Here is a 24,017-nt window from a genome sequence, read left to right as displayed (position 1 = left end):
ACTGTCCCATCAAACACTCCCAGGGCAGGTACAGCACAGCTTAAATACAGAGTGAAGCTCCCTCTACACTGTCCCATCAAACACTCCCAGGGCAGGTACAGCCCGGGTTAGATACAGAGTAAAGCTCCCTCTACACTGTCCCATCAAACACTCCCAGGGCAGGGACAGCACAGGGTTAGATACAGAGTAAAGCTCCCTCTACACTGCCCCATCAAACACTCCCAGGGCAGATACAGCACAGGGTTAGAAACAGAGTAAAGCTCCCTCTACACTGCCCCATCAAACACTCCCAGGGCAGGTACAGCATGGGTTAGATACAGAGTAAAGCTCCCTCTACACTGTCCCATCAAACACTCCCAGGGCAGGTACAGCACGGGTTAGATACAGAGTAAAGCTCCCCTCTACACTGTCCCATCAAACATTCCCAGGGCAGGTACAGCACGGGTTAGATACAGAGTAAAGCTCCCTCTACACTGTCCCATCAAACATTCCCAGGGCAGGTACAGCACAGGTTAGATACAGAGTAAAGCTCCCTCTACACTGTCCCATCAAACACTCCCAGGGAAGGTACAGCATGGGTTAGATACAGAGTAAAGCTCCCTCTACACTGTCCCATCAAACACTCCCAGGGCAGGTACAGCACGGGTTAGATACAGAGTAAAGCTCCCTCTACACTGTCGTCATCAAACACTCCCAGGGCAGGTACAGCATGGGTTAGATACAGAGTAAAGCTCCCTCTACACTGTCCTATCACACACTCCCAGGGCAGGTACAGCACAGGTTAGATACAGAGTAAAGCTCCCTCTACACTGTCCCATCAAACACTCCCAGGGCAGGTACAGCACGGGTTAGATACAGAGTAAAGCTCCCTCGACACTGTCGTCATCAAACACTCCCAGGGCAGGTACAGCATGGGTTAGATACAGAGTAAAGCTCCCTCTACACTGTCCTATCACACACTCCCAGGGCAGGTACAGCACAGGTTAGATACAGAGTAAAGCTCCCTCTACATTGTCCCATCAAACACTCCCAGGGCAGGTACAGCACCGGTTAGATACAGAGTAAAGCTCCCTCTACACTGTCACATCAAACACTCCCAGGGCAGGTACAGCACGGGTTAGATACAGAGTAAAGCTCCCTCTACACTGCCCCATCAAACACTCCCAGGGCAGGTACAGCACGGGTTAGATACAGAGTAAAGCTCCCTCTACACTGTCCCATCAAACACTCCCAGGGTAGGTACAGCACGGGTTAGATACAGAGTAAAGCTCCCTCTACACTGTCCCATCAAACACTCCCAGGGCAGGTACAGCACAGGTTAGATACAGAGTAAAGCTCCCTCTACACTGTCCCATCAAACACTCCCAGGGCAGGTACAGCACGGGTTAGATACAGAGTAAAGCTCCCTCTACACTGTCCCCATCAAACACTCCCAGGGCAGGTACAGCACAGGTTAGATACAGAGTAAAGCTCCCTCTACACTGTCCCATCAAACACTCCCAGGGCAGGTACAGCACGGAGTTAGATACAGAGTAAAGCTCCCTCTACACTGTCCCATCAAACACTCCCAGGGCAGGTACAGCCCGGGTTAGATACAGAGTAAAGCTCCCTCTACACTGTCCCATCAAACACTCCCAGGGCAGGTACAGCACAGGTTAAATACAGAGTGAAGCTCCCTCTACACTGTCCCATCAAACATTCCCAGGGCAGGTACAGCCCGGGTTAGATACAGAGTAAAGCTCCCTCTACACTGTCCCATCAAACACTCCCAGGGCAGGGACAGCACAGGGTTAGATACAGAGTAAAGCTCCCTCTACACTGCCCCATCAAACACTCCCAGGGCAGATACAGCACAGGGTTAGATACAGAGTAAAGCTCCCTCTACACTGCCCCATCAAACACTCCCAGGGCAGGTACAGCATGGGTTAGATACAGAGTAAAGCTCCCTCTACACTGTCCCCATCAGACACTCCCAGGGCAGGTACAGCACGGGTTAGATACAGAGTAAAGCTCCCTCTACACTGTCCCATCAAACATTCCCAGGGCAGGTACAGCACGGGTTAGATACAGAGTAAAGCTCCCTCGACACTGTCCCATCAAACATTCCCAGGGCAGGTACAGCACAGGTTAGATACAGAGTAAAGTTCCCTCTACACTGTCCCATCAAACACTCCCAGGGCAGGTACAGCACGGGTTAGATACAGAGTAAAGCTCCCTCTACACTGTCCCATCAAACGCTCCAAGTGCAGGTACAGCACGGGTTAGATACAGAGTAAAGCTCCCTCTACACTGTCCCATCAAACACTCCCAGGGCAGGTACAGCACGGGTTAGATACAGAGTAAAGCTCCCTCTACACTGTCGTCATCAAACACTCCCAGGGCAGGTACAGCATGGGTTAGATACAGAGTAAAGCTCCCTCTACACTGTCCTATCACACACTCCCAGGGCAGGTACAGCACAGGTTAGATACAGAGTAAAGCTCCCTCTACACTGTCCCATCAAACACTCCCAGGGCAGGTACAGCACCGGTTAGATACAGAGTAAAGCTCCCTCTACACTGGCCCATCAAACACTCCCAGGGCAGGTACAGCACGGGTTAGATACAGAGTAAAGCTCCCTCTACACTGTCCCATCAAACACTCCCAGGGCAGGTACAGCACGGGTTAGATACAGAGTAAAGCTCCCTCTACACTGTCCCATCAAACACTCCCAGGGCAGGTACAGCACAGGTTAGATACAGAGTAACGCTCCCTCTGCACTGTCCCATCAAACACTCCCAGGGTAGGTACAGCACGGCTTAGATACAGAGTAAAGCTCCCTCTACACTGTCCCATCAAACACTCCCAGGGCAGGTACAGCACGGGTTAGATACAGAGTAAAGCTCCCTCTACACTGTCCCATCAAACACTCCCAGGGCAGGTACAGCACGGGTTAGATACAGAGTAAAGCTCCCTCTACACTGTCCCATCAAACACTCCCAGGGCAGGTACAGCACGGGTTAGATACAGAGTAAAGCTCCCTCTACACTGTCCCATCAAACACTCCCAGGGTAGGTACAGCACGGGTTAGATACAGAGTAAAGCTCCCTCTACACTGTCCCATCAAACACTCCCAGGGCAGGTACAGCACAGGTTAGATACAGAGTAAAGCTCCCTCTACACTGTCCCATCAAACACTCCCAGGGCAGGTACAGCACGGGTTAGATACAGAGTAAAGCTCCCTCTACACTGTCCCCATCAAACACTCCCAGGGCAGGTACAGCACAGGTTAGATACAGAGTAAAGCTCCCTCTACACTGTCCCATCAAACACTCCCAGGGCAGGTACAGCACGGAGTTAGATACAGAGTAAAGCTCCCTCTACACTGTCCCATCAAACACTCCCAGGGCAGGTACAGCCCGGGTTAGATACAGAGTAAAGCTCCCTCTACACTGTCCCATCAAACACTCCCAGGGCAGGTACAGCACAGGTTAAATACAGAGTGAAGCTCCCTCTACACTGTCCCATCAAACACTCCCAGGGCAGGGACAGCACAGGGTTAGATACAGAGTAAAGCTCCCTCTACACTGCCCCATCAAACACTCCCAGGGCAGATACAGCACAGGGTTAGATACAGAGTAAAGCTCCCTCTACACTGCCCCATCAAACACTCCCAGGGCAGGTACAGCATGGGTTAGATACAGAGTAAAGCTCCCTCCACACTGTCCCATCAAACACTCCCAGGGCAGGTACAGCACGGGTTAGATACAGAGTAAAGCTCCCTCTACACTGTCCCATCAAACATTCCCAGGGCAGGTACAGCACGGGTTAGATACAGAGTAAAGCTCCCTCTACACTGTCCCATCAAACATTCCCAGGGCAGGTACAGCACAGGTTAGATACAGAGTAAAGCTCCCTCTACACTGTCCCATCAAACGCTCCAAGTGCAGGTACAGCACGGGTTAGATACAGAGTAAAGCTCCCTCTACACTGTCCCATCAAACACTCCCAGGGCAGGTACAGCACGGGTTAGATACAGAGTAAAGCTCCCTCTACACTGTCGTCATCAAACACTCCCAGGGCAGGTACAGCATGGGTTAGATACAGAGTAAAGCTCCCTCTACACTGTCCTATCACACACTCCCAGGGCAGGTACAGCACAGGTTAGATACAGAGTAAAGCTCCCTCTACACTGTCCCATCAAACACTCCCAGGGCAGGTACAGCACCGGTTAGATACAGAGTAAAGCTCCCTCTACACTGTCCCATCAAACACTCCCAGGGCAGGTACAGCACGGGTTAGATACAGAGTAAAGCTCCCTCTACACTGTCCCATCAAACACTCCCAGGGCAGGTACAGCACGGGTTAGATACAGAGTAAAGCTCCCTCTACACTGTCCCATCAAACACTCCCAGGGCAGGTACAGCACGGGTTAGATACAGAGTAAAGCTCCCTCTACACTGTCCCATCAAACACTCCCAGGGTAGGTACAGCACGGGTTAGATACAGAGTAAAGCTCCCTCTACACTGTCCCATCAAACACTCCCAGGGCAGGTACAGCACGGGTTAGATACAGAGTAAAGCTCCCTCTACACTGTCCCATCAAACACTCCCAGGGCAGGTACAGCACGGGTTAGATACAGAGTAAAGCTCCCTCTACACTGTCCCCATCAAACACTCCCAGGGCAGGTACAGCACAGGTTAGATACAGAGTAAAGCTCCCTCTACACTGTCCCATCAAACACTCCCAGGGCAGGCACAGCACGGAGTTAGATACAGAGTAAAGCTCCCTCTACACTGTCCCATCAAACACTCCCAGGGCAGGTACAGCCCGGGTTAGATACAGAGTAAAGCTCCCTCTACACTGTCCCATCAAACACTCCCAGGACAGGTACAGCACAGGTTAAATACAGAGTGAAGCTCCCTCCACACTGTCCCATCAAACACTCCCAGGGCAGGTACAGCACTGGTTAGATACAGAGTAAAGCTCCCTCTACACCGTCCCATCAAACACTCCCAGGGCAGGTACAGCACGGGTTAGATACAGAGTAAAGCTCCCTCTACACCGTCCCATCAAACACTCCCAGGGCAGGTACAGCACGGGTTAGATACAGAGTAAAGCTCCCTCTACACTGTCCCGTCAAACACTCCCAGGGCAGGTACAGCATGGGTTAGATACAGAGTAAAGCTCCCTCTACACTGCCCCATCAAACACTCCCAGGGCAGGTACAGCACGGGTTAGATACAGAGTAAAGCTCCCTCTACACTGTCCCATCAAACACTCCCAGGGCAGGTACAGCACGGGTTAGATACAGAGTAAAGCTCCCTCTACACTGTCCCATCAAACACTCCCAGGGCAGGTACAGCACAGGGTTAGAGTAAAGCTCCCTTTATCTTCTGGTACCTCGCTCATTCTTCAAGTGTCTGTGGCTAAGATAGGCGAGTGGCAATTTGACTGTGGGAGGCATTGCAGATGAGCCCAAACCCTCCGCATACCTGTGCCTCCCGGCTGGGTTAACGAGTCCGATCGGCACCTCACCACCCCACCCCGCACCCACCTCAAACTGGGGGTGCCGAGGGCCCAATATCAAGACCTCTTAAACACAGCCATGGGGAAAATCGCCCTCAGTCCCGCACCTCGCTTCTCGCCGGTGAAGGGTATAAGGTCCTCCCGGTCCTCCACCTCCATGGCCTCCTTCTCCAGGTAGCCCAGCAGCTGGTCACGGTCGTAGGGCCCGGTTGGATTCTTCTTGGTCTGATCCCGCTGGCGCAGGCCCGCGGGCAGGAGGGCGTTCTGTTGGGACGGGGGGCCAGAGAGAGAAAGAGAGGGTTAGGTTACATAGCCTGGCCAATCATGGCCCCCCCCAAATAGGCAGCTCCCACACCAACTCCCAAAACACACACAGTTCGTGGGAAGGGGATGAAAGAACTGTGTAGCTATTCGGCCGCATGAGGCATCGCGGGACTGTCGCCACTTGATGCCCACGCCCACTCTCCAATACTGGATGGTTTGCGCACAGTAAGATCCCACAAACAGCAATGTGATAATGACCAGATCATCTGTTTTTTAGTGATGTTGGTTGAGGGATAAATATTGGCCCCAGGACACCGGGGAGAACTCCCCCCTGCTCTTCTTCCAATAGTGGCCGTGGGATCTTTTACATCCACCTGAGAGAGCAGACGGGGCCTCGGTTTAATGTCTCATCCAAAAGACGGCACCTCCGACAGTGCGGCGCTCCCTCAGTACTGCCCCTCTGACAGTGCGGCGCTCCCTCAGTACTGCCCCTCTGACAGTGCGGCGCTCCCTCAGTACCGCCCCTCCGACAGTGCGGCGCTCCCTCAGTACTGCCCCTCCGACAGTGCGGCGCTCCCTCAGTACCGCCCCTCCGACAGTGCGGCGCTCCCTCAGTACTGCCCCTCCGACAGTGCGGCGCTCCCTCAGTACCGCCCCTCCGACAGTGCGGCGTTCCCTGAATACTGCCCCTCCGACAGTGCGCCGTTCCCTCAGTACTGCCCCTCCGACAGTGCGGCGTTCCCTCAGCACTGCCCCTCCGACAGTGCGGCGTTCCCTCAGTACCGCCCCTCCGACAGTGCGGCGCTCCCTCAGTACCGCCCCTCCGACAGTGCGGCGCTCCCTCAGTGCCGCCCCTCCGACAGTGTGGCGTTCCCTGAATACTGCCCCTCCGACAGTGCGGCGTTCCCTCAGTACTGCCCCTCCGACAGTGCGGCGTTCCCTCAGCACTGCCCCTCCGACAGTGCGGCGTTCCCTCAGTACCGCCCCTCCGACAGTGCGGTGCTCCCTCAGTACTGCCCCTCCGACAGTGCGACGCTCCCTCAGTACTGCCCCTCTGACAGTGCGGCGTTCCCTCAGTACCGCCCCTCCGACAGTGCGGCGCTCCCTCAGTACTGCCCCTCCGGCAGTGCTGCGCTCCCTCAGTACTGCCCCTCCGACAGTGCGGCGCTCCCTCAGTACTGCCCCTCCGACAGTGCTGCGCTCCCTCAGTACCGCCCCTCCGACAGTGCGGCGCTCACTCAGTACCGCCCCTCCGACAGTGCGGCGCTCACTCAGTACTGCCCCTCCGACAGTGCGGCGTTCCCTCAGTACTGACCCTCCGACAGTGCGGCGCTCCCTCAGTACCGCCCCTCCGACAGTGCGGCGCTCCCTCAGTACTGCCCCTCCGACAGTGCGTCGTTCCCTCAGTACTGCCCCTCCGACAGTGCGGCGTTCCCTCAGTACTGACCCTCCGACAGTGCGGCGCTCCCTCAGTACCGCCCCTCCGACAGTGCGGCGCTCCCTCAGTACTGCCCCTCCGACAGTGCGGCGTTCCCTCAGTACTGCCCCTCCGACAGTGCGGAGCTCCCTCAGTACCGCCCCTCCGACAGTGCGGCGTTCCCTGAATACCGCCCCTCTGACAGTGCGGCGCTCCCTCAGTACTGCCCCTCCGACAGTGCGGCGCTCCCTCAGTACTGCCCCTCCGACAGTGCGGTGCTCCCTCAGTACTGCCCCTCTGACAGTGCGGTGCTCCCTCAGTACTGCCCCTCTGACAGTGCGGCGCTCCCTCAGTACTGCCCCTCCGACAGTGCGGCGCTACCTCAGTACCGCCCCTCCGACAGTGCGGCGCTCCCTCAGTACTGCCCCTCCGACAGTGCGGCGCTCCCTCAGTACTGCCCCTCCGACAGTGCGGCACTCCCTCAGCACTGCACTGGTACATCTCTGGAGTGGGGAGCATGACTGCGTTGCAACAGTGACCACACTTCAAAAAGTACTTCATTGGCTGTAAAACGCTTTGGGACGTCCTGAGGTTGTGAAAGGCGCTGGAGAAATGCAAGTCTTTAACTAGTCCTGTACGTGTGTTTAAAACAGGTTAGCACCCTCATTCCCTACCATAGAATCATACAGCACAGAAGGAGGCCATTCGGCCCATCGAAGAGCAATCCCATTAGTCCCACTCCCCCGCTCTTTCCCCATATCCCTGTAACTTTTCTCCTTCAAGTATTTATCCAATTCCCTTTTGAAGGCGACTATTAAATCTGTATCCACCGCCCTATCAGGCAGCGCATTTCAAATCCTGACCACTCGCTGCGTAAAAAAAGTTTTTCCTCGTGTCCCCTCTGGTTCTTAGGCCTATCGCCTTAAATCTGTGTCCTCTGGTTCTCGACCCTTCAGCCATTGGGAACAGTTTCTCCTTATTTACTAAACCTTTCATGATTTTAAACGCCTCTAACAAGTCTCATTTTAGCCTTCTCTGCTCCAAGGAGAACCTTAACAAGTCTTCAATCTTCACCCTCCACACCCACCCAAGCTGAACCCACCCAAGAGGGTATACGGGATACTTGCCTTTATTAGCTGAGGCATAGAATATAAGAGCAGGGGGGTTATGCTTGAACTGTATAAAACACTAGTTAGGCCACAGCTCGAATACTGTGTGCAGTTCTGGTCACCACATTACAGGAAGGATGTGATCGCACTCGAGAGGGTGCAGAGGAGATTTACCAGGATGTTGCACCCCAGGACTGGAGAATTTTAGCTATGAGGAAAGATTGGAGAGGCTGGGGTTGGGAACATAGGAACAGGGGGAGGCCATTCAACCCCTCGAGCCTGTTCCGCCATTCAGTGAGATCATGGCTGATCTGCGACCTAACCCCATCTACCCACCTTTGGCCCATATCCACTTTGGTGGCAAAAACAGGAAGGCAGATTATTATCTGAACGGCGGCAATAGATTGGGAGAAGGGGAAGTGCAACGAGACCTGGGTGTCCTTGTGCACCAGTCACTGAAGGTAAGCATGCAGGTGCAGCAGGCGGTTAAGAAGGCAAATGGTATGTTGGCCTTCGTAGCGAGAAGATTCGAGTACAGGGGCAAGGATGTCTTGCTGCAGTTGTACAGGGCCTTGGTGAGACCACACCTTCACAGAATCCCCACCGTGCAGATAGAGGCCATTTCGGCCCATCGAGCATGCACCGACACATATCCACCCGATCCCTGTAACCCCACGTATTTAATCCCCCTAACACTAAGGGTCAATTTATCATAGCCAATCAACCTAACCCGCACATCTTGAGTATTGTGTGCAGTTTTGGTCGCCTTATCTGAGGAAGGATGTTCTTGCCATGGAGGGAGTTCAGCGAAGATTCACCAGACTGATACCTGGGATGGCAGGAATGATGTATGAGGAGAGATTGGGTCGATTAGGCTTATATTCGCTGGAGTTTAGGAGAATGAGAGGGGATCTCATTGAAACTTATAAAATTCTGTCAGGTCTGGACAGACTAGATGCAGGAAGGATGTTCCCGATGGTCGGGGAGTCCAGAACCAGGGGTCACAGTCTAAGGATAAGGGGTAAGCCATTTAGGACAGAGATGAGGAGGAATTTCTTCACCCAGAGAGTGGTGAACCTGTGGAACTCTCTACCACAGAAGGCAGTTGAGGCCAATTCATTAAATATATTCAAGAAGGAGTTAGATATATTTCTTAAGGCTAAAGGGATCAAGGGATATGGGGAGAAGGCAGGGACAGGGTACTGAATTTGGATGATCAGCCATGATCTCATTACATGGCGGAGCAGGCTCGAGGGGCCGAATGGCCTACTCCTGCTCCTATCTTCTATGTTTCTATCCCTTAATGGCTTTTTATTAACCAAAGGTATTAATCTCAGATTTAAAATTAACAATTGACCCCCCTAGCACCAATTGCCGTTTGCGGAAGAGAGTTCCAAACTTCTCCCACCCTTTGTGTGTAGAAGTGTTTCCTAACTTCACTCCTGAAAGGTCTGGCTCTGATTTTTAGACTCTGCCCCCTAGTCCTAGACTCCCCAACCAGCAGAAATAGTTTCACCTACACTACCTCCCATGCCGCCTATCTTTGTGTCATCGGCAAATTTGGAAAAATTACTTTCTATGCCAAGCCGTTAATACTGTGAATAGTTGAGGCCCCAACACAGATCCCTGCGGGACACCACTAGTCACATCCTGCCAATTTGAGTACCGACCCATTATCCCTACTGCCGGTCTCCTGCCGCTCAGCCAATTTCCCAACCAGGTCAATAATTTGCCCTCAATTCCGTGGGCTTCTACCTTAGTTAACAGTCTCTTATGTGGGACTTTATCAAACGACTTCTGGAAGTCCATATAAACAACATCCATCGACATTCCCCTGTCCACTGCTTCATTCACCTCTTCAAACAATTCAATCAGGTTCGTCAGGCATCACCTGCCTTTCGCAAGGCAGGGTGGTTTTCTTCGGAATAGAGGGGGCTGAGGGGAGATTTAATCGAGGTGTATAAAATTATGAGGGGCCTGGATAGAGTGGACAGGAAGGACCGATTTCCCTTAGCAGAGAGGTCAATAACCAGGGGGCAGAGATTTAAAGTAATTGGGAGAAGGATTAGAGGGGAGTTGAGGAGAACTTTTTTCACCCAGAGGGTGGTGGGGGTCTGGAACTCACTGCCTGAAAGGGTGGTCGAGGCAGAAACCCTCACCGCATTTAAAAAGTACTTGGATATGCACTTCAAGTGCTGTAACCTACAGGGCCACGGACCGAGAGCTGGAAAGTGGGATTAGACTCTTTTTCGGCCGGCGCGGACACAATGGGCCGAACAGCCTCCTCCTGTGCCGTATGTCTCTACTATTCCATGAAGCCATTCCTTACCTCGGGGTCCATCTCCGCCAGCTCAATGTCCAGCTGTTCCAGCTCGTGCTCCGAGAGCTGCCCGAGGATCTGGTCCTCGTCAATGTTCAGGTACTTCGCCATGTCGAGGTGCGCCATTTCTGGATCGGTGTGTGTGTGTGGGGCGGGAAAGTAGCCCGGATTCTAGTCTGTGTCGTTCTCCGTCCCCGTCAACGCTAGCAGAACCTGTTGGAAACAGCAAAAGTAACGTGTCAGCCGTGGCTCAGTGGGTAGCACCTTCGCCTCGGAGTCAGAAGGTCGTGGGTTCGAATCCCCACTCGAGAATTGAGCACAAAAATCTAGGCTGACAATCCCAGTGCAGTACTGAGGGAGCGCCGCACTGTCGGAGGGGCGGTACTGAGGGAGCGCCGCACTGTCGGAGGGGCAGTACTGAGGGAGCGCCGCACTGTCGGAGGGGCAGTACTGAGGGAGCGCCGCACTGTCGGAGGGGCGGTACTGAGGGAGCGCCGCACTGTCGGAGGGGCAGTACTGAGGGAGCGCCGCACTGTCGGAGGGGCAGTACTGAGGGAGCGCCGCACTGTCGGAGGGGCGGTACTGAGGGAGCGCCGCACTGTCGGAGGAGCAGTACTGAGGGAGTGCCGCACTGTCGGAGGGGCAGTACTGAGGGAGCGCCGCACTGTCGGAGGGGCAGTACTGAGGGAGCGCCGCACTGTCGGAGGGGCGGTGCTGAGGGAGCGCCGCACTGTCGGAGGGGCGGTACTGAGGGAGCGCCGCACTGTCGGAGGGGCGGTACTGAGGGAGCGCCGCACTGTCGGAGGGGCGGTACTGAGGGAGCGCCGCACTGTCGAAGGGGCGGTACTGAGGGAGCACCGCACTGTCGGAGGGGCAGTACTGAGGGAGCGCCGCACTGTCGGAGGGGCGGTACTGAGGGAACGCCGCACTGTCGGAGGGGCGGTACTGAGGGAACGCCGCACTGTCGGAGGGACGGTACTGAGGGAGCGCCGCCCTGTCGGAGGGGCGGTACTGAGGGAGCGCCGCACTGTCGGAGGAGCGGTACTGAGGGAACGCCGCACTGTCGGAGGGGCGGTACTGAGGGAGTGCCGCACTGTCGGAGGGGCGGTACCGAGGGAACGCCGCACTGTCGGAGGGGCGGTACTGAGGGAGTGCCGCACTGTCGGAGGGGTGGTACCGAGGGAGCGCCGCCCTGTCGGAGGGGCAGTACTGAGGGAGTGCTGCACTGTCGGAGGGACGGTACTGAGGGAGCGCCGCACTGTCGGAGGTGCCGTCTTTCGGATGAGACGTTAAACCGAGGCCCCGTCTGCCCTCTCGGGTGGATGTAAAAGATCCCACGGCCACTATTGGAAGAAGAGCAGGGGGAGTTCTCCCCGGTGTCCTGGGGCCAATATTTATCCCTCAACCAACATCACTAAAAACCGATGATCCGGTCATTATCACATGCTGTTTGTGGGAGCTTGCTGTGCGCAAGTTGGCTGCCGCGTTTCCTACATTACAACAGTGACCACATTTCAAGAAGTACTTCATTGGCTGGGAAGCGCTTTGGGACATCCTGAGGTGGTGAAATGCGAGCCCTTTCCGTCTGCGCTGTAAGATGGTATGAGAATCTATCTGAACGCAGACAACTCAATGCTCCACGCTGCCGGGGGCCTGGTCTGCTGATAAGACTGAAGGGGAGTCGCCGTGGCCAGATCGTAGACAACCTGGAGAGAGACAGCCAGCTGGTTGACTGAGATAGTTGGGCTGGTTACAGGATGATACACCGTCCACTCCCGGAGCTGTGGAAATCGGGTCAACGAGAACGAGAGGCCACGCACCCCTCTATATACACGAGCCAGCCAACACCCATTGAAAAAATGTGTTTCTAATAAAATTCTTGGAACACTTCTTTTATCAGTCATAAAAATATTGGAGATTGGGGAAAGAGGCTGTTGGAGTGGCAGTCAGGAACCCTCCAATCGAATAAAGAGCCTGTTCGCTTTCCGATTAGCCGGGGGAAGGAGGGACGGCACGAGGATTGGCGTGTTAAGCAGCCAATGGCGGAAGAGCGCGGGGGCGGCAGGTCATGTGATGAAACGTCTAGCAATACGTCCAACCGGCGTTGACATCCCAAACAGAGGGCGAGATCGAAACTTAAAATCGTTTCTGGCGCTAAACGGGGATGATTTTTGGGGCAGGTTCATTTTCTCTCTCTGCTGGAGAACAAGGCAGCTCGCTTTCCGTAGGGGTCGGGCCGTGGCTCAGTGGGTAGCACTCTCCCCTCCGAGTCTTCGGTTCAGGTCCCACTCCAGAGACTTGAGGGCAAAAATCTAGGCTGACGCTCCCAGTGCCAGTACTGAGGGAGTGCTGCACTGTCGGAGGGGCAGTACTGAGGGAGCGCCGCACCATCGGAGGGGCAGTACTGAGGGAGCGCCGCACCGTCGGAGGGGCGGTACTGAGGGAGTGCCGCACTGTCGGAGGGGCGGTGCTGAGGGAGCGCGGCACTGTCGGAGGGGCGGTACTGAGGGAGCGCCGCACTATCGGAGGGGCGGTACTGAGGGAGCGCTGCACTGTCGAAGGGGCAGTACTGAGGGAGCGTCGCATTGTCGGTGGGGCAGTACTGAGGGAGCACCGTACTGTCAGAAGGGCAGTACTGAGGGAGCGCCGCACTGTCAGAGGGGCAGTACTGACGGAGCGCCGCACTGTCGGAGGGGCAGTACTAACGGAGCGCCGCACTGTCGGAGGGGCGGTACTGAGGGAGCACCGCACTGTCGGAGGGGCAGTACTGAGGGAGCGCCGCACTGTCGGAGGGGCGGTACTGAGGGAGCGCCGCACTGTCGGAGGGGCGGTACTGAGGGAGCACCGCACTGTCGGAGGGGCGGTACTGAGGGAGCGCCGCACTGTCGGAGGGGCAGTACTGAGGGAGCGCCGCACTGTCGGAGGGGCAGTACTGAGGGAGCGCCGCACTGTCGGAGGGGCGGTACTGAGGGAGCGGCGCACTGTCAGAGGGGCCGTCTTTCAGATAGAACGTTAAACCTTGAACTTAAAATTATGAAGATGTTCAACAGGGCAGACGTAGAGAAGATGGTTCCTCTTAGAGAGGGTGCAGAGGAGATTTACTAGACGAGGGTTTCAGTTATGTGGAGAGACTGCAGAAGCTGGGGTTAGGAACATAGGAACAGGAGGCCATTCAGCCCCTCGAGCCTGTTCTGCCATTCAATGAGATCATGGCTGAACTGCGACCTAACTCCATATACCCGCCTATTGGCCCATATCCCTTAATACCTTTGGTTAACAGAAAGCTATCAATCTCAGATTTAAAATTAACAATTGACCCCCCCCAGTATCAATTGCTGTTTGCGGAAGCGAGTTCCAAACTTCTACCACCCTTTGTGTGTAGAAGTGTTTCCTAACTTCACTCCTGAAAGGTCTGGCTCTAATTTTTAGACTCTGCCCCAGTCCTGGACTCCCCAACCAGCGGAAATAGTTTCTCTCTCTCTACCCTATCAGTTCCCCTTAATATCTTGAAAACTTCGATCAGATCACCCCTTAACCTTCTAAATTCCAGGGAATACAACCCTAGTTTGTGTAATCTCTCCTCGTAATTTAACCCTTGGAGTCCGGGTATCATTCTGGTAAACCTACGCTGCCCTCCCTCCAGGGCCAATCTATCCTTCCTAAGGTGTGGGGCCCAGAACTGCTCCCAGTGCTCCAGGTGTGGTCTAACCAGGGCTTTGTACAGCTGCAGCATAACTTCTACCCCCTTGGATTCCAGTCCTCTCGATATAAAGGCCAGCATCCCGTTAGCCTTTCTGATTATTTTCTGTTCCTGTTCATGACATTTTAATGATCGATGTACCTGGACCCCTCAAGTCTCTTTGGACCTCCATTGTTTTGGGCTTTTCACCATTTAGAAAGTTGCCTGTTCTATCCTTTTATGTCCAAAGTGGATGACCCCACACTTGCTAACACTGAAATCCATTTGCCACAGTTTTGCCCATTCACAATCTATCGATATCCCTTTGTAATATTATTGCCTCCAATGCCGCCTATCTTTGTGTCATCTGCAAATTTGGATATATGACTTTCTATGCCACCATCTAAGTCGTTAATAAATATTGTGAATAGTTGAGGCCCCACAAAGATCCCTGCGGGACACCACTAGTCACATCCTGCCAATTTGAGTACCTACCCATTATCCCGACTCTCTGTCTCCTGCCGCTCGGCCAATTTCCTAACCAGGTCAATAATTTGCCCTCAATTCCGTGGGCTTCTACCTTCGTTAACAGTCTCTTATGTGGGACTTTATCAAATGCCTTCTGGAAGTCCATATAAATAACATCCATCGACATTCCCCTGTCCACCACTTCAGTCACCTCTTCAAAAAATTCAATCAGGTTTGTCAGGCATGACCTGCCTTTCACAAATCCATGCTGGCTCTCTCTGAGCAACTGAAAATCTTCGAGGTGTTCAGTCACCCTATCCTTAATTATAGACTCTAGCAACTTCCCGACAACAGATGTTAGGCTTAGTCTATAATTTCCTGGTTTTCCTCTCTCGCCAATCTTAAATAGCGGAGTGACGTGTGCAATTTTCCAATCTAAAGGGACGGTTCCTGAATCGAGAGAACTTTGGAAGATTATAGTTAGGGCATCTGCAATGTGCTCACCGACTTCCTTTAAAACCCTGGGATGGAAACCGTCTGGCCCTGGGGATTTGTCACTCTTTAGTCCCATTATTTTCTTCATTACTGTTATTTTACTTATGTTAATTTTATTGCGTCCCTGTCCCCGATTTCCTTGGGATTTCCGGCATGCTATCCTCTTCTACTGTAAATACTGACGCAAAGTAATTATTCAACATGTCCGCCATTTCCTTATTATCATTGACAATATCGCCGCTTTCAGTTTTTTAAGGGGCCAACACTGCTCCTGACCACCCTCCTTTCCCTAATGTAACTGTAAAAATTCTTCGTATTGATTTTGATATCCCTTGCAAGTTTCTTTCCATACTCCCTCTTTGTAGCTCTTGCTATCTGTTTTGTGACCCTTTGCTGTTCTTTGTATCTTTCCCATTGGATCTGTGCTACTTTTTGCATTTTTGTATCCCCTTTCACAGAACACACAGAAACCCCTCAGTGCAGATAGAGGCCATTTCGGCCCATCGAGCCTGCACCGACACATATCCCACCCGATCCCCGTAACCCCTACACCAACACATATCCCACCCTATCCCCGTAACCCCACGTATTTAATCCCCCTAACACTAAGGGTCAATTTTATCATAGCCAATCAACCTAACCCGCACATCTTTGGACTGTGGGAGGAAACTGGAGCACCCGGAGGAAACCCACGCAAACACGGGGAGAATGTGCAAACTCCACACAGACAGTCACCCAAGGCCGGATTCGAACCCGGGTCCCTGGCGCTGTGAGGCAACAGTGCTAACCACTATGCCACCGTGCTGCCCTTTCCTTTCATTTTATGCTGTCCCTTACACCTCTTTAGTTGTCCATGGCTGGGTTTTTTTTTGGCAAGTACAGCTCTTGCCCCTCAAGGGTATAAACTGGTTCCGTATCACCTTAAATTCTTTTTTTGAACATCTCCCGCTGATCTTCTGTCGTTTTTACCCGCTAACAGTTTGGCCCAGTTTACTGTGGACAGTCTCTGTCTCATCCCTTTGAAGTCGGCCTGACCCAAATCTAGAATCTTAGTAGCTGTTTCGCGTTTCTCCCTTTCAAACGTTGCGTTGAACTCGATCATGTTATGATCGCTATTGGATAAATGTTCCTGCATAGTTAGGCTGTTAACTAAATCTGGCTCATTACTCATTACTAAATCTAATATGGCTTGCCCCCTTGTTGCCTCTAGGACGTATTGTAGAAAACTATCCCGGACACACTCAGGAAATTCACTACCTTTCTGACAGGTGCTAGTCTGCTTATCCCAATCTATATGAAAGTTAAAAACCCCCCATTAAAACCACTCTGCCTTTGCTACATGCTTGTCTAATCTCTGCATTTATACAATCTAGCACTTCAGAGCTGCTACCGGGGAGCCTATACACAACTCATAGTTCTCCTTAGAGCAGAGAAGGTTAAGGGGAGATTCGATGGAGGCGTTCAAAACCGTGAATGGTTTTGATGCAGTAACTAAGGGGAAACGGTTTCCAGTGGCAGGAGGGTCGGTAACCAGAGGACACGGATTGAAGATAAATCGGCAAAAGGACCAGGGGTCGATTGGGCTTGTACTCGCTGGAGTTTAGAAGAATGAGAGGGGCTCTCATTGAAACTTATAAAATTCTAACAGGACTGGACAGACTAGATGCAGGAAGGATGTTCCTGATGGTCGGGGGAGTCCAGAACCAGGGGTCACAGTCTAAGGATAAGGGGTAAACCATTTAGGACAGAGTTGAGGAGGAATTTCTTCACCCAGAGAGTGGTGAACCTGTGGAATTCTCTACCACAGAAGGCAGTAGAGGCCAATTCATTAAATATATTCAAGAAGGAGTTAGATATATTTCTTAAGGCTAAAGAGATCAAGGGATATGGGGAGAAAGCAGGGACAGGGTACTGAATTTGGATGATCAGCCATGATCTCATTGAATGGCGGAGCAGGCGCGAGGGGCCGAATGGCCTACTCCTGCTCCTATCTTCTATGTTTCTATGGGGGCCGATGAGGAGAATTTTTTTACGCAGCGAGTTGTTGTGATCTGCAATGCGCTGCCTGAAAGGGCGGTGGGAGCAGATTGAATGGTAATTTTCCAAAGGGAATTGGAGAAATACTTGAAGGAGAAAGATTCACAGGGCTGTGGGGAAGGAGCAGGGGAGAGTGGGATTAATTGGAGAGCTCTTTCATCGAGCCGGCACAGGCACGATGGGCTGAATGGCCTCCGCCTGTGCTGTATCATTCTATGATTGCGGGGAAGCCCAAAACTAGGGGCCATAAATATAAAGATAGTCGCTAATAAATCCAATCGGGAATTCAGGAGAAACTTCTTTACCCAGAGAGTGGTGAGAATGTGGAGCTCGCTGCTACAGGGAGTGGTCGAGGCGAATAGCAGAGATGCATTTAAGGGGAAACTAGATAAACACATGAGAGAGAAAGGAACAGAAGGATCGGCTGATAGGGAGATGAAGCAGGGGTGGGAGGTGGCGACGTGGAGCGTTAATGTCTGGCTTTCTCTGCCGCACATTTTACGCAAACCCGAGGGGCCCCCTCCTCTCTCCCCGTCCGCCCTCCCAGGTGGGCGTAAAGGAGCCCGCGACCACTGCTGGAAGAGGGGAGCAGGGTCTGAAAACAAAAAAAATTCAGGGTCGCAAGAAGGCTACAAGTATTAAATGATGCATCACACCTTGACCAGGAGAGGGGGCGGGATTCCCTGCTTGCAAGCCAAGAAAAACCCAAACAGTCACAGCAAAATAAACCCCATGCAACTGAACCGCACGCTTGCAATTTTTAAGAATCAAATATGCGTATCAAAATGCAGAAACAGAAAGTTAAAGCAATTGATTTCTTTCAGTGAATTGCCTGAGGCTCCAAGTCAATTGTAATTAAACGTCATAAAGTCTGTACTTACTGCCCGACCTGACCCAGCCTTGTGCATTTTGGTACAATAAATTAACTGAATGTCATAAATTAGACAGAGAGGAGACAAAGTTTGCAAGATTTGTCAGTTTCAGTCCAGCTTTGCAACTGACTGCTGCCAGTGAAGGAGGGGGAAGAGAGGAAACTTTTTTTTTTATAAACAAAAAAGTTCGATTCCAACTCCCCAACTTTCGGCCGTGCAAACAACACAAAAAAGAAAAGTGTGGCTTTAAATGATAATCGATATTACCGAGCTGGTTTATTTTAAAAAGGCTTACCTCCGAGGCTCCCGGCTGCAAATGGGAAGCTTGTAGTTCCCCACCCCCGATGGCTGGGGTGGAGCTGGCCTCGAACTCTCGCCAAATCAGCAATTACTCATCGAGGATCAAGTTGACAAAAGCACCGGCGGCTTCTCGCGTTGGGAGACGCCACCTAGGGCCAGCACTCAGCATTGGCCCGATTATCAATTAGTCATAGACTCCATAGAGGCATAAAGGCACAGAAGGAGGCCATTCGGCCCAGCGAGTCCGTGCCGGCTCTCTGCAGAGCGATCCAGTCAGTCCCATTCCCCTGCTCTATCACCATAGCCCTGCAGTCTCCCCTTGAAAACATTGCGTGTCTCCGCTCTCCACCACTTCCGTCGGCAGCGAGTTCCAGGTCCTCACCACTCGCTGCGTAAAAGAAGTTTTTCCTCACGCCCCCCCCTGTATCTCTTGCCCAAAACCTTAAATCTGTGTACATATTAATGATCTAGACGAGGGAACTAGATGTAAAGATAGGAGGGAAAGCAGTGAGTGAGTGAGGAGGACATAAAAAACCTGCAAAAGGACATAGACAGGCTAAGTGAGTGGGCAGAGATTTGGCAGATGAAATATAATACTGGAAAGTGTGAGGTTATGCACTTTGGCAGAAAAAATCAAAGAGCAAGTTATTATCTAAATGGAGAGAAACTGCAAAGTGCTACAGTACAAAGGGATCTGGGGGTCCTGGTGCATGAAACACAGAAGGTTAGTATGCAGGTGCAGCAGGTGATCAGGAAGGCCAATGGAATCTTGGCTTTTATTGCAAGGAGGATGGAGTATAAAAACAGGGAAGTCTTGCTGCAGTTATACAGGGTATTGATGAGGCCACACCTGGAATACTGCGTGCAGTTTTGGTTTCCATATTTAAGAAAAGATATACTTGCTCTCGAGGCGGTTCAGAGAAGGTTCACTCGGTTGATTCCGGAGATGAGGGGGTTGACGTATGAGGAAAGGTTGAGTAGGTTGGGCCTCTACTCATTGGAGTTCAGAAGAATGAGAGGCGATCTTATCGAAACATATAAGATTGCGAGGGGGCTTGATCGGGTGGATGCGGGGAGGATGTTTCCACTGATGGGTGAGACTAGAACTAGGGGGCATAATCTTAGAATAAGGGGCTGCCCTTTCAAAACTGAGATGAGGAGAAACTTCTTCACTCAGAGGGTAGTAAATCTATGGAATTTGCTACCTCAGAGAGCTGTGGAAGCTGCGACATTAAATAAATTTAAAATGGAGATAGACAGTTTCCTAGCTGATAAGGGAATTAGGGGTTACGGGGAGCGGGCAGGGAAGTGGACGTGAGTCTAGGTTCGGATCAGCCAGGATCCAATGGCGGAGCAGGCCCGAGGGGCCGTATGGCCTACTCCTGCTCCTACTTCTTATGTTCTTATGTTCTTATATATCCAAGTTTGCAGATGACACAAAGCTGGGTGGGCGTGTGTGCTGTGAGGAGGATGTAGAGAAACTCCAGTATGATTTGGACAGGTTGGGTGATTGGGCAGAAGCATGGCAGATGCAGTGTAATGTGGATAAATGCGAGGTTATCCACTTTGGTGGCAAAAACAGGAAGGCAGATTATTATCTGAACGGCAATAGATTGGGAGAAGGGGAAGTGCAACGAGGCCTGGGTGTCCTTGTGCACCAGTCGCTGAAGGTAAGCATGCAGGTGCAGCAGGCGCTTAAGAAGGCAAATGGTATGTTGGCTGTCGTAGCGAGAGGGTTCGAGTACAGGAACAAGGATGTCTTGCTGCAGTTGTACAGGGCCTTGGTGAGACCACACCTTGAGTATTGTGTGCAGTTTTGGTCGCCTTATCTGAGGAAGGATGTTCTTGCCGTGGAAGGAGTTCAGCGAAGATTCACCAGACTGATACCTGGGATGGCAGGAATGACGTATGAGGAGAGATTGGGTCGATTGGGCTTATACTTGCTGGAGTTTAGAAGAATGAGAGGGGATCTCATTGAAACTTATAAAATTTTGACAGGACTGATGCAGGATGTTCCCGATGGTCGGGGAGTCCAGAACCAGGGGTCACAGTCTAAGGATAAGGGGTAAGCCATTTAGGACAGAAATTAGGAGGAATTTCTTCACCCAGAGTGGTGAACCTGTGGAATTCTCTACCACAGAAGGCAGTAGAGGCCAATTCATTAAATATATTCAAGAAGGAGTTGGATATATTTCTTTAGGCTAAAGGGATCAAGGGATATGGGGTGAAAGCAGGGACAGGGTACTGAATTTGGATGATCGGCCATGATCTCATTGAATGGCGGAGCAGGCTCGAGGGGCTGAATGGCCTGTTTCTATATGCTGTAAATACTGTGTAACTTTGAGCCTTACAGCCAGTAGACAGGGGAAGAGTTCCATTCAAAGGCGGAAATACTGCGGATGCTGGAAATCGGAAACAGAAACAAGAGAATGCTGGAAACGCTCGGCGGGTCAGGCAGCATCTGAGGAGAGAGAAACAGATTAACGTTTCAGGTCGGTGACCTTTCGTCAGAACTGGAAAATGTTAGAGATGTAACAGGTTTGATGAGCAAGTGCAGGGGCAGGGAAAGGGGGGGGGCGAGGGGAGGATAGAACGCAAAGGGGAAGGTCCGTGATAGGCTGGAAATGCAGGAGAGATTATATGCGACAAAAGGGGATGACGGCGCGAGGCGAAAGGGGAGTTGGAAATGCGAGGAGTAAAGAAACAAAATTGAAACACAGAGAATGCTGGAAACGCTCAGCGGGTTAGGCAGTATCAGTGGAGAGAGAGAGAGAAACAAAGTTAACGTTTCAGGTCGGTGACCTTTGGTTACGATTTGCAACTGTTGAAGTCCACGTTGAGTCCGGAGGGTTGGAGTTATCTCCCTTTAGTCTGGTCTGGATTTGAACCCCCGTTCTCCCTGCCTGCCTCACCCAGTCCCCCGATGAAGCAGTGTCTCCCCGCTGCTGCTTAAAGCTCCTTTGTAAAACTGGCCGAGTTTCTGGAGCGACAGCTGGTTCGGAATTTGTCCAGGGAGTTCCTCTTCGTGTGGAAACTGTTCCACCTGCTGGCTGTATCGTGATACTTCAAGGGGGACAGGTTTCTGTCTCACTGGGAACACAGCAGCAGGAGGAGGCCATTCAGCCCATCGAGCCTGTTGCGCCATTCAATGAGATCATGGCTGATCTGCGACCTAACTCCATCGACCCGCCTTTGCCCCGTATAAAGACTTACATTGCTCCAGCGCCTTCCACGATCACCGGACGTCCCAAAGCGCTTTACAGCCAATGAAGTACTTTTGAAGTGTGGTCACTGTTGTAGTGTGGGAAACGCGGCAGCCAATTTGCGCACAGCAAGCTCCCACAAACAGCAATGGTGATAATGACCAGATCATCTGTTTTTGTTATGTTGATTGAGGGATATAAGCCAGGACAACCGGGGAGAACTCCCCTGCTCTTCTTCGAAAGAGTGCCATGGGATCTTTTACATCCACCCGAGAGCAGACGGGGGCCTCGGTTTAATGTCTCATCCAAAAGACAGCACCTCCGACAGTGCGGCGCTCCCTCAGTACCGCCCCTCCGACAATGTGGCGCTCCCTCAGTACTGCCCCTCCGACAGTGCGGCGCTCCCTCAGTACTGCCCCTCCCGACAGTGCGGCGCTCCCTCAGTACCGCCCCTCCGACAGTGCGGCACTCCCTCAGTACTGCCCCTCCGACAGTGCGGCGCTCCCTCAGTACCGCCCCTCCGACAATGCGGCGCTCCCACAGTACTGCCCCTCCAACAACGCGGCGCTCCCTCAGTACTGCCCCTCCGACAGTGCGGCGCTCAGTACTGCCCCTCCGACAGTGCGGCGCTCCCTCAGTACTGCCCCTCCGACAGTGCGGCGCTCCCTCAGTACCGCCCCTCCGACAGTGCGGCACTCCCTCAGTACTGCCCCTCCGACAGTGCGGCGCTCAGTACTGCCCCTCCGACAGTGCGGCGCTCCCTCAGTACTGCCCCTCCGACAGTGCGGCGCTCAGTACTGCCCCTCCGACAGTGCGGCGCTCCCTCAGTACTGCCCCTCCGACAATTTGAGCTGTTGGCCGTGGTTCAGTGGGTAGCGCTCTCTCTCTCTCATCTCTGGGTCAGAAGGTCGTGAGTTCAAGTCCCATTCCAGAGGCTTGAGCCCATAATCCAGGCCAAAAATCCCAGTGCCAGTACTGAGGGAGCGCCGCGCTGTCGGAGGGGCGGTACTGAGGGAGCGCCGCACTGTCGGAGGGGCGGTACTGAGGGAGCGCCGCACTGTCGGAGGGGCGGTACTGAGGGAGCGCTGCACTGTCGGAGGGGCGGTACTGAGGGAGTGCCGCACTGTCGGAGGGGCGGTACTGAGGGAGCACCGCACTGTCGGAGGGGCGGTACTGAGGGAGCGCCGCACTGTCGGAGGGGCAGTACTGAGGGAGCGCCGCACTGTCGGAGGGGCGGTACTGTGGGAGCGCCGCACTGTCGGAGGGGCAGTACTGAGGGAGCGCCGCACTGTCGGAGGTGCCGTCTTTCTGATGAGACGTTAAACCGAGGCCCCGTCTGCCCTCTCAGGTGGATGTAAAAGATCCCATGGCCACTATTGGAAGAAGAGCAGGGGGAGTTCTCCCCGGTGTCCTGGGGCCAATATTTATCCCTCAACCAACATCACTAAAAACAGATGATCCGGTCATTATCACATTGTTGTTTGTGGGAGCTTGCTGCCGCGTTTCCCACATTACAACAGTGACCACACTTCAAAGAAAGTACTTCATTGGCTGTGATGCGCTTTGGGACGTCCTGAGGTCGCTGTAGAAATACGAGTCTGTCTTTAAATGGGAGTTCTTTACTCACGGCAGCACCGCCATCTGGTGGTACCGAGGGAGACTGCGAAAATCAACCTCTGCTTTTTACCTTCGAGGACGTACGGCACCGTTCCAGAAAGCAGCCGACTGGACCACTGTCCCGAGATGATCCGAGCGGTCAGTTCAATCCCTACAGACCAGGGAGGTCGCAGTTTCGCTGGCTGGCTGGTCAGGATTGCTATCGGTGGCCCCCTGGGAGAGGATGGATCTGTCGCCCCCCCGCCCCCTTTGACAATATGGCAACTTTCGCAGTACACGGGAACCTGTTGGAAAAAGCGACTTGCATTTCTCTGTGGGCCAGACAAGCACCAACCTCAGGAAATGGAGACTGTAAGAGCAGGAGCCTTTACAGATCGAAAGTGTCCCGCCCGCTGATTGGTTTATCCCGTGTGGTGCGGGGCTGGACAGCAGGGGAACATCCCAGGATTCAGTCTCTCCCGCCCGCCCGCCAACCCCGTCACTGCTGAGTTCATGGAGCGGCAGCGTGCACGAAAGGAACTCACGTTTCTACATCGCCTTTCACACCCTCGGCACGTCTGAAAGGAATTTCTTCACCCAGAGAGTGGTGAACCTGTGGAATTCTCTACCACAGAAGACAGTTGAGGCCAATTCATTAAATATATTCAAGAAGGAGTTAGATATATTTCTTAAGGCTAAAGGGATCAAGGGATATGGGGAGAAAGCAGGGACAGGGTACTGAATTTGG

General features: G+C 52.9%; 1 protein-coding gene across 1 annotated transcript; it reads right to left on the bottom strand.

Annotated features, from left to right (window-relative positions):
• Nucleotides 1-5,566: 5,566 nt before the first annotated feature.
• On the bottom strand, nucleotides 5,567-18,569 carry LOC147086559 (tropomodulin-4-like). The gene is made up of 3 exons (XM_085978271.1): nucleotides 18,466-18,569; nucleotides 10,629-10,832; nucleotides 5,567-5,773 (listed from the first exon to the last, which is right to left on the bottom strand). Exons 2-3 carry the CDS (start codon nucleotides 10,743-10,745, stop codon nucleotides 5,567-5,569), a joined length of 324 nt encoding a protein of 107 aa, XP_085834397.1. The 5' UTR covers nucleotides 10,746-10,832; nucleotides 18,466-18,569.
• Between the last annotated feature and the right edge of the window lie 5,448 nt (nucleotides 18,570-24,017).

The sequence above is a fragment of the Somniosus microcephalus genome, unplaced genomic scaffold (assembly GCF_052327205.1).
Source record: "Somniosus microcephalus isolate GS21.2 unplaced genomic scaffold, FLI_Smic_1.0 unresolved_chr7, whole genome shotgun sequence".
NCBI classification, from domain to species: Eukaryota; Metazoa; Chordata; class Chondrichthyes; order Squaliformes; family Somniosidae; genus Somniosus; species Somniosus microcephalus.
Note: the sequence above shows the minus strand (reverse complement) of the source record. Positions and strands in the feature narration are given on the sequence as shown.

Bases quoted from the DNA above. Each gene is read 5' to 3' on its own strand.
- LOC147086559 (XM_085978271.1), bottom strand. From the start codon at position 10,745: ATGGCGCACCTCGACATGGCGAAGTACCTGAACATTGACGAGGACCAG. The intron at 5,774-10,628 runs GTAAGGAATGGC...CCGTCCCAACAG, and splicing joins TGGCGGAGATGGACCCCGAG to AACGCCCTCCTGCCCGCGGG.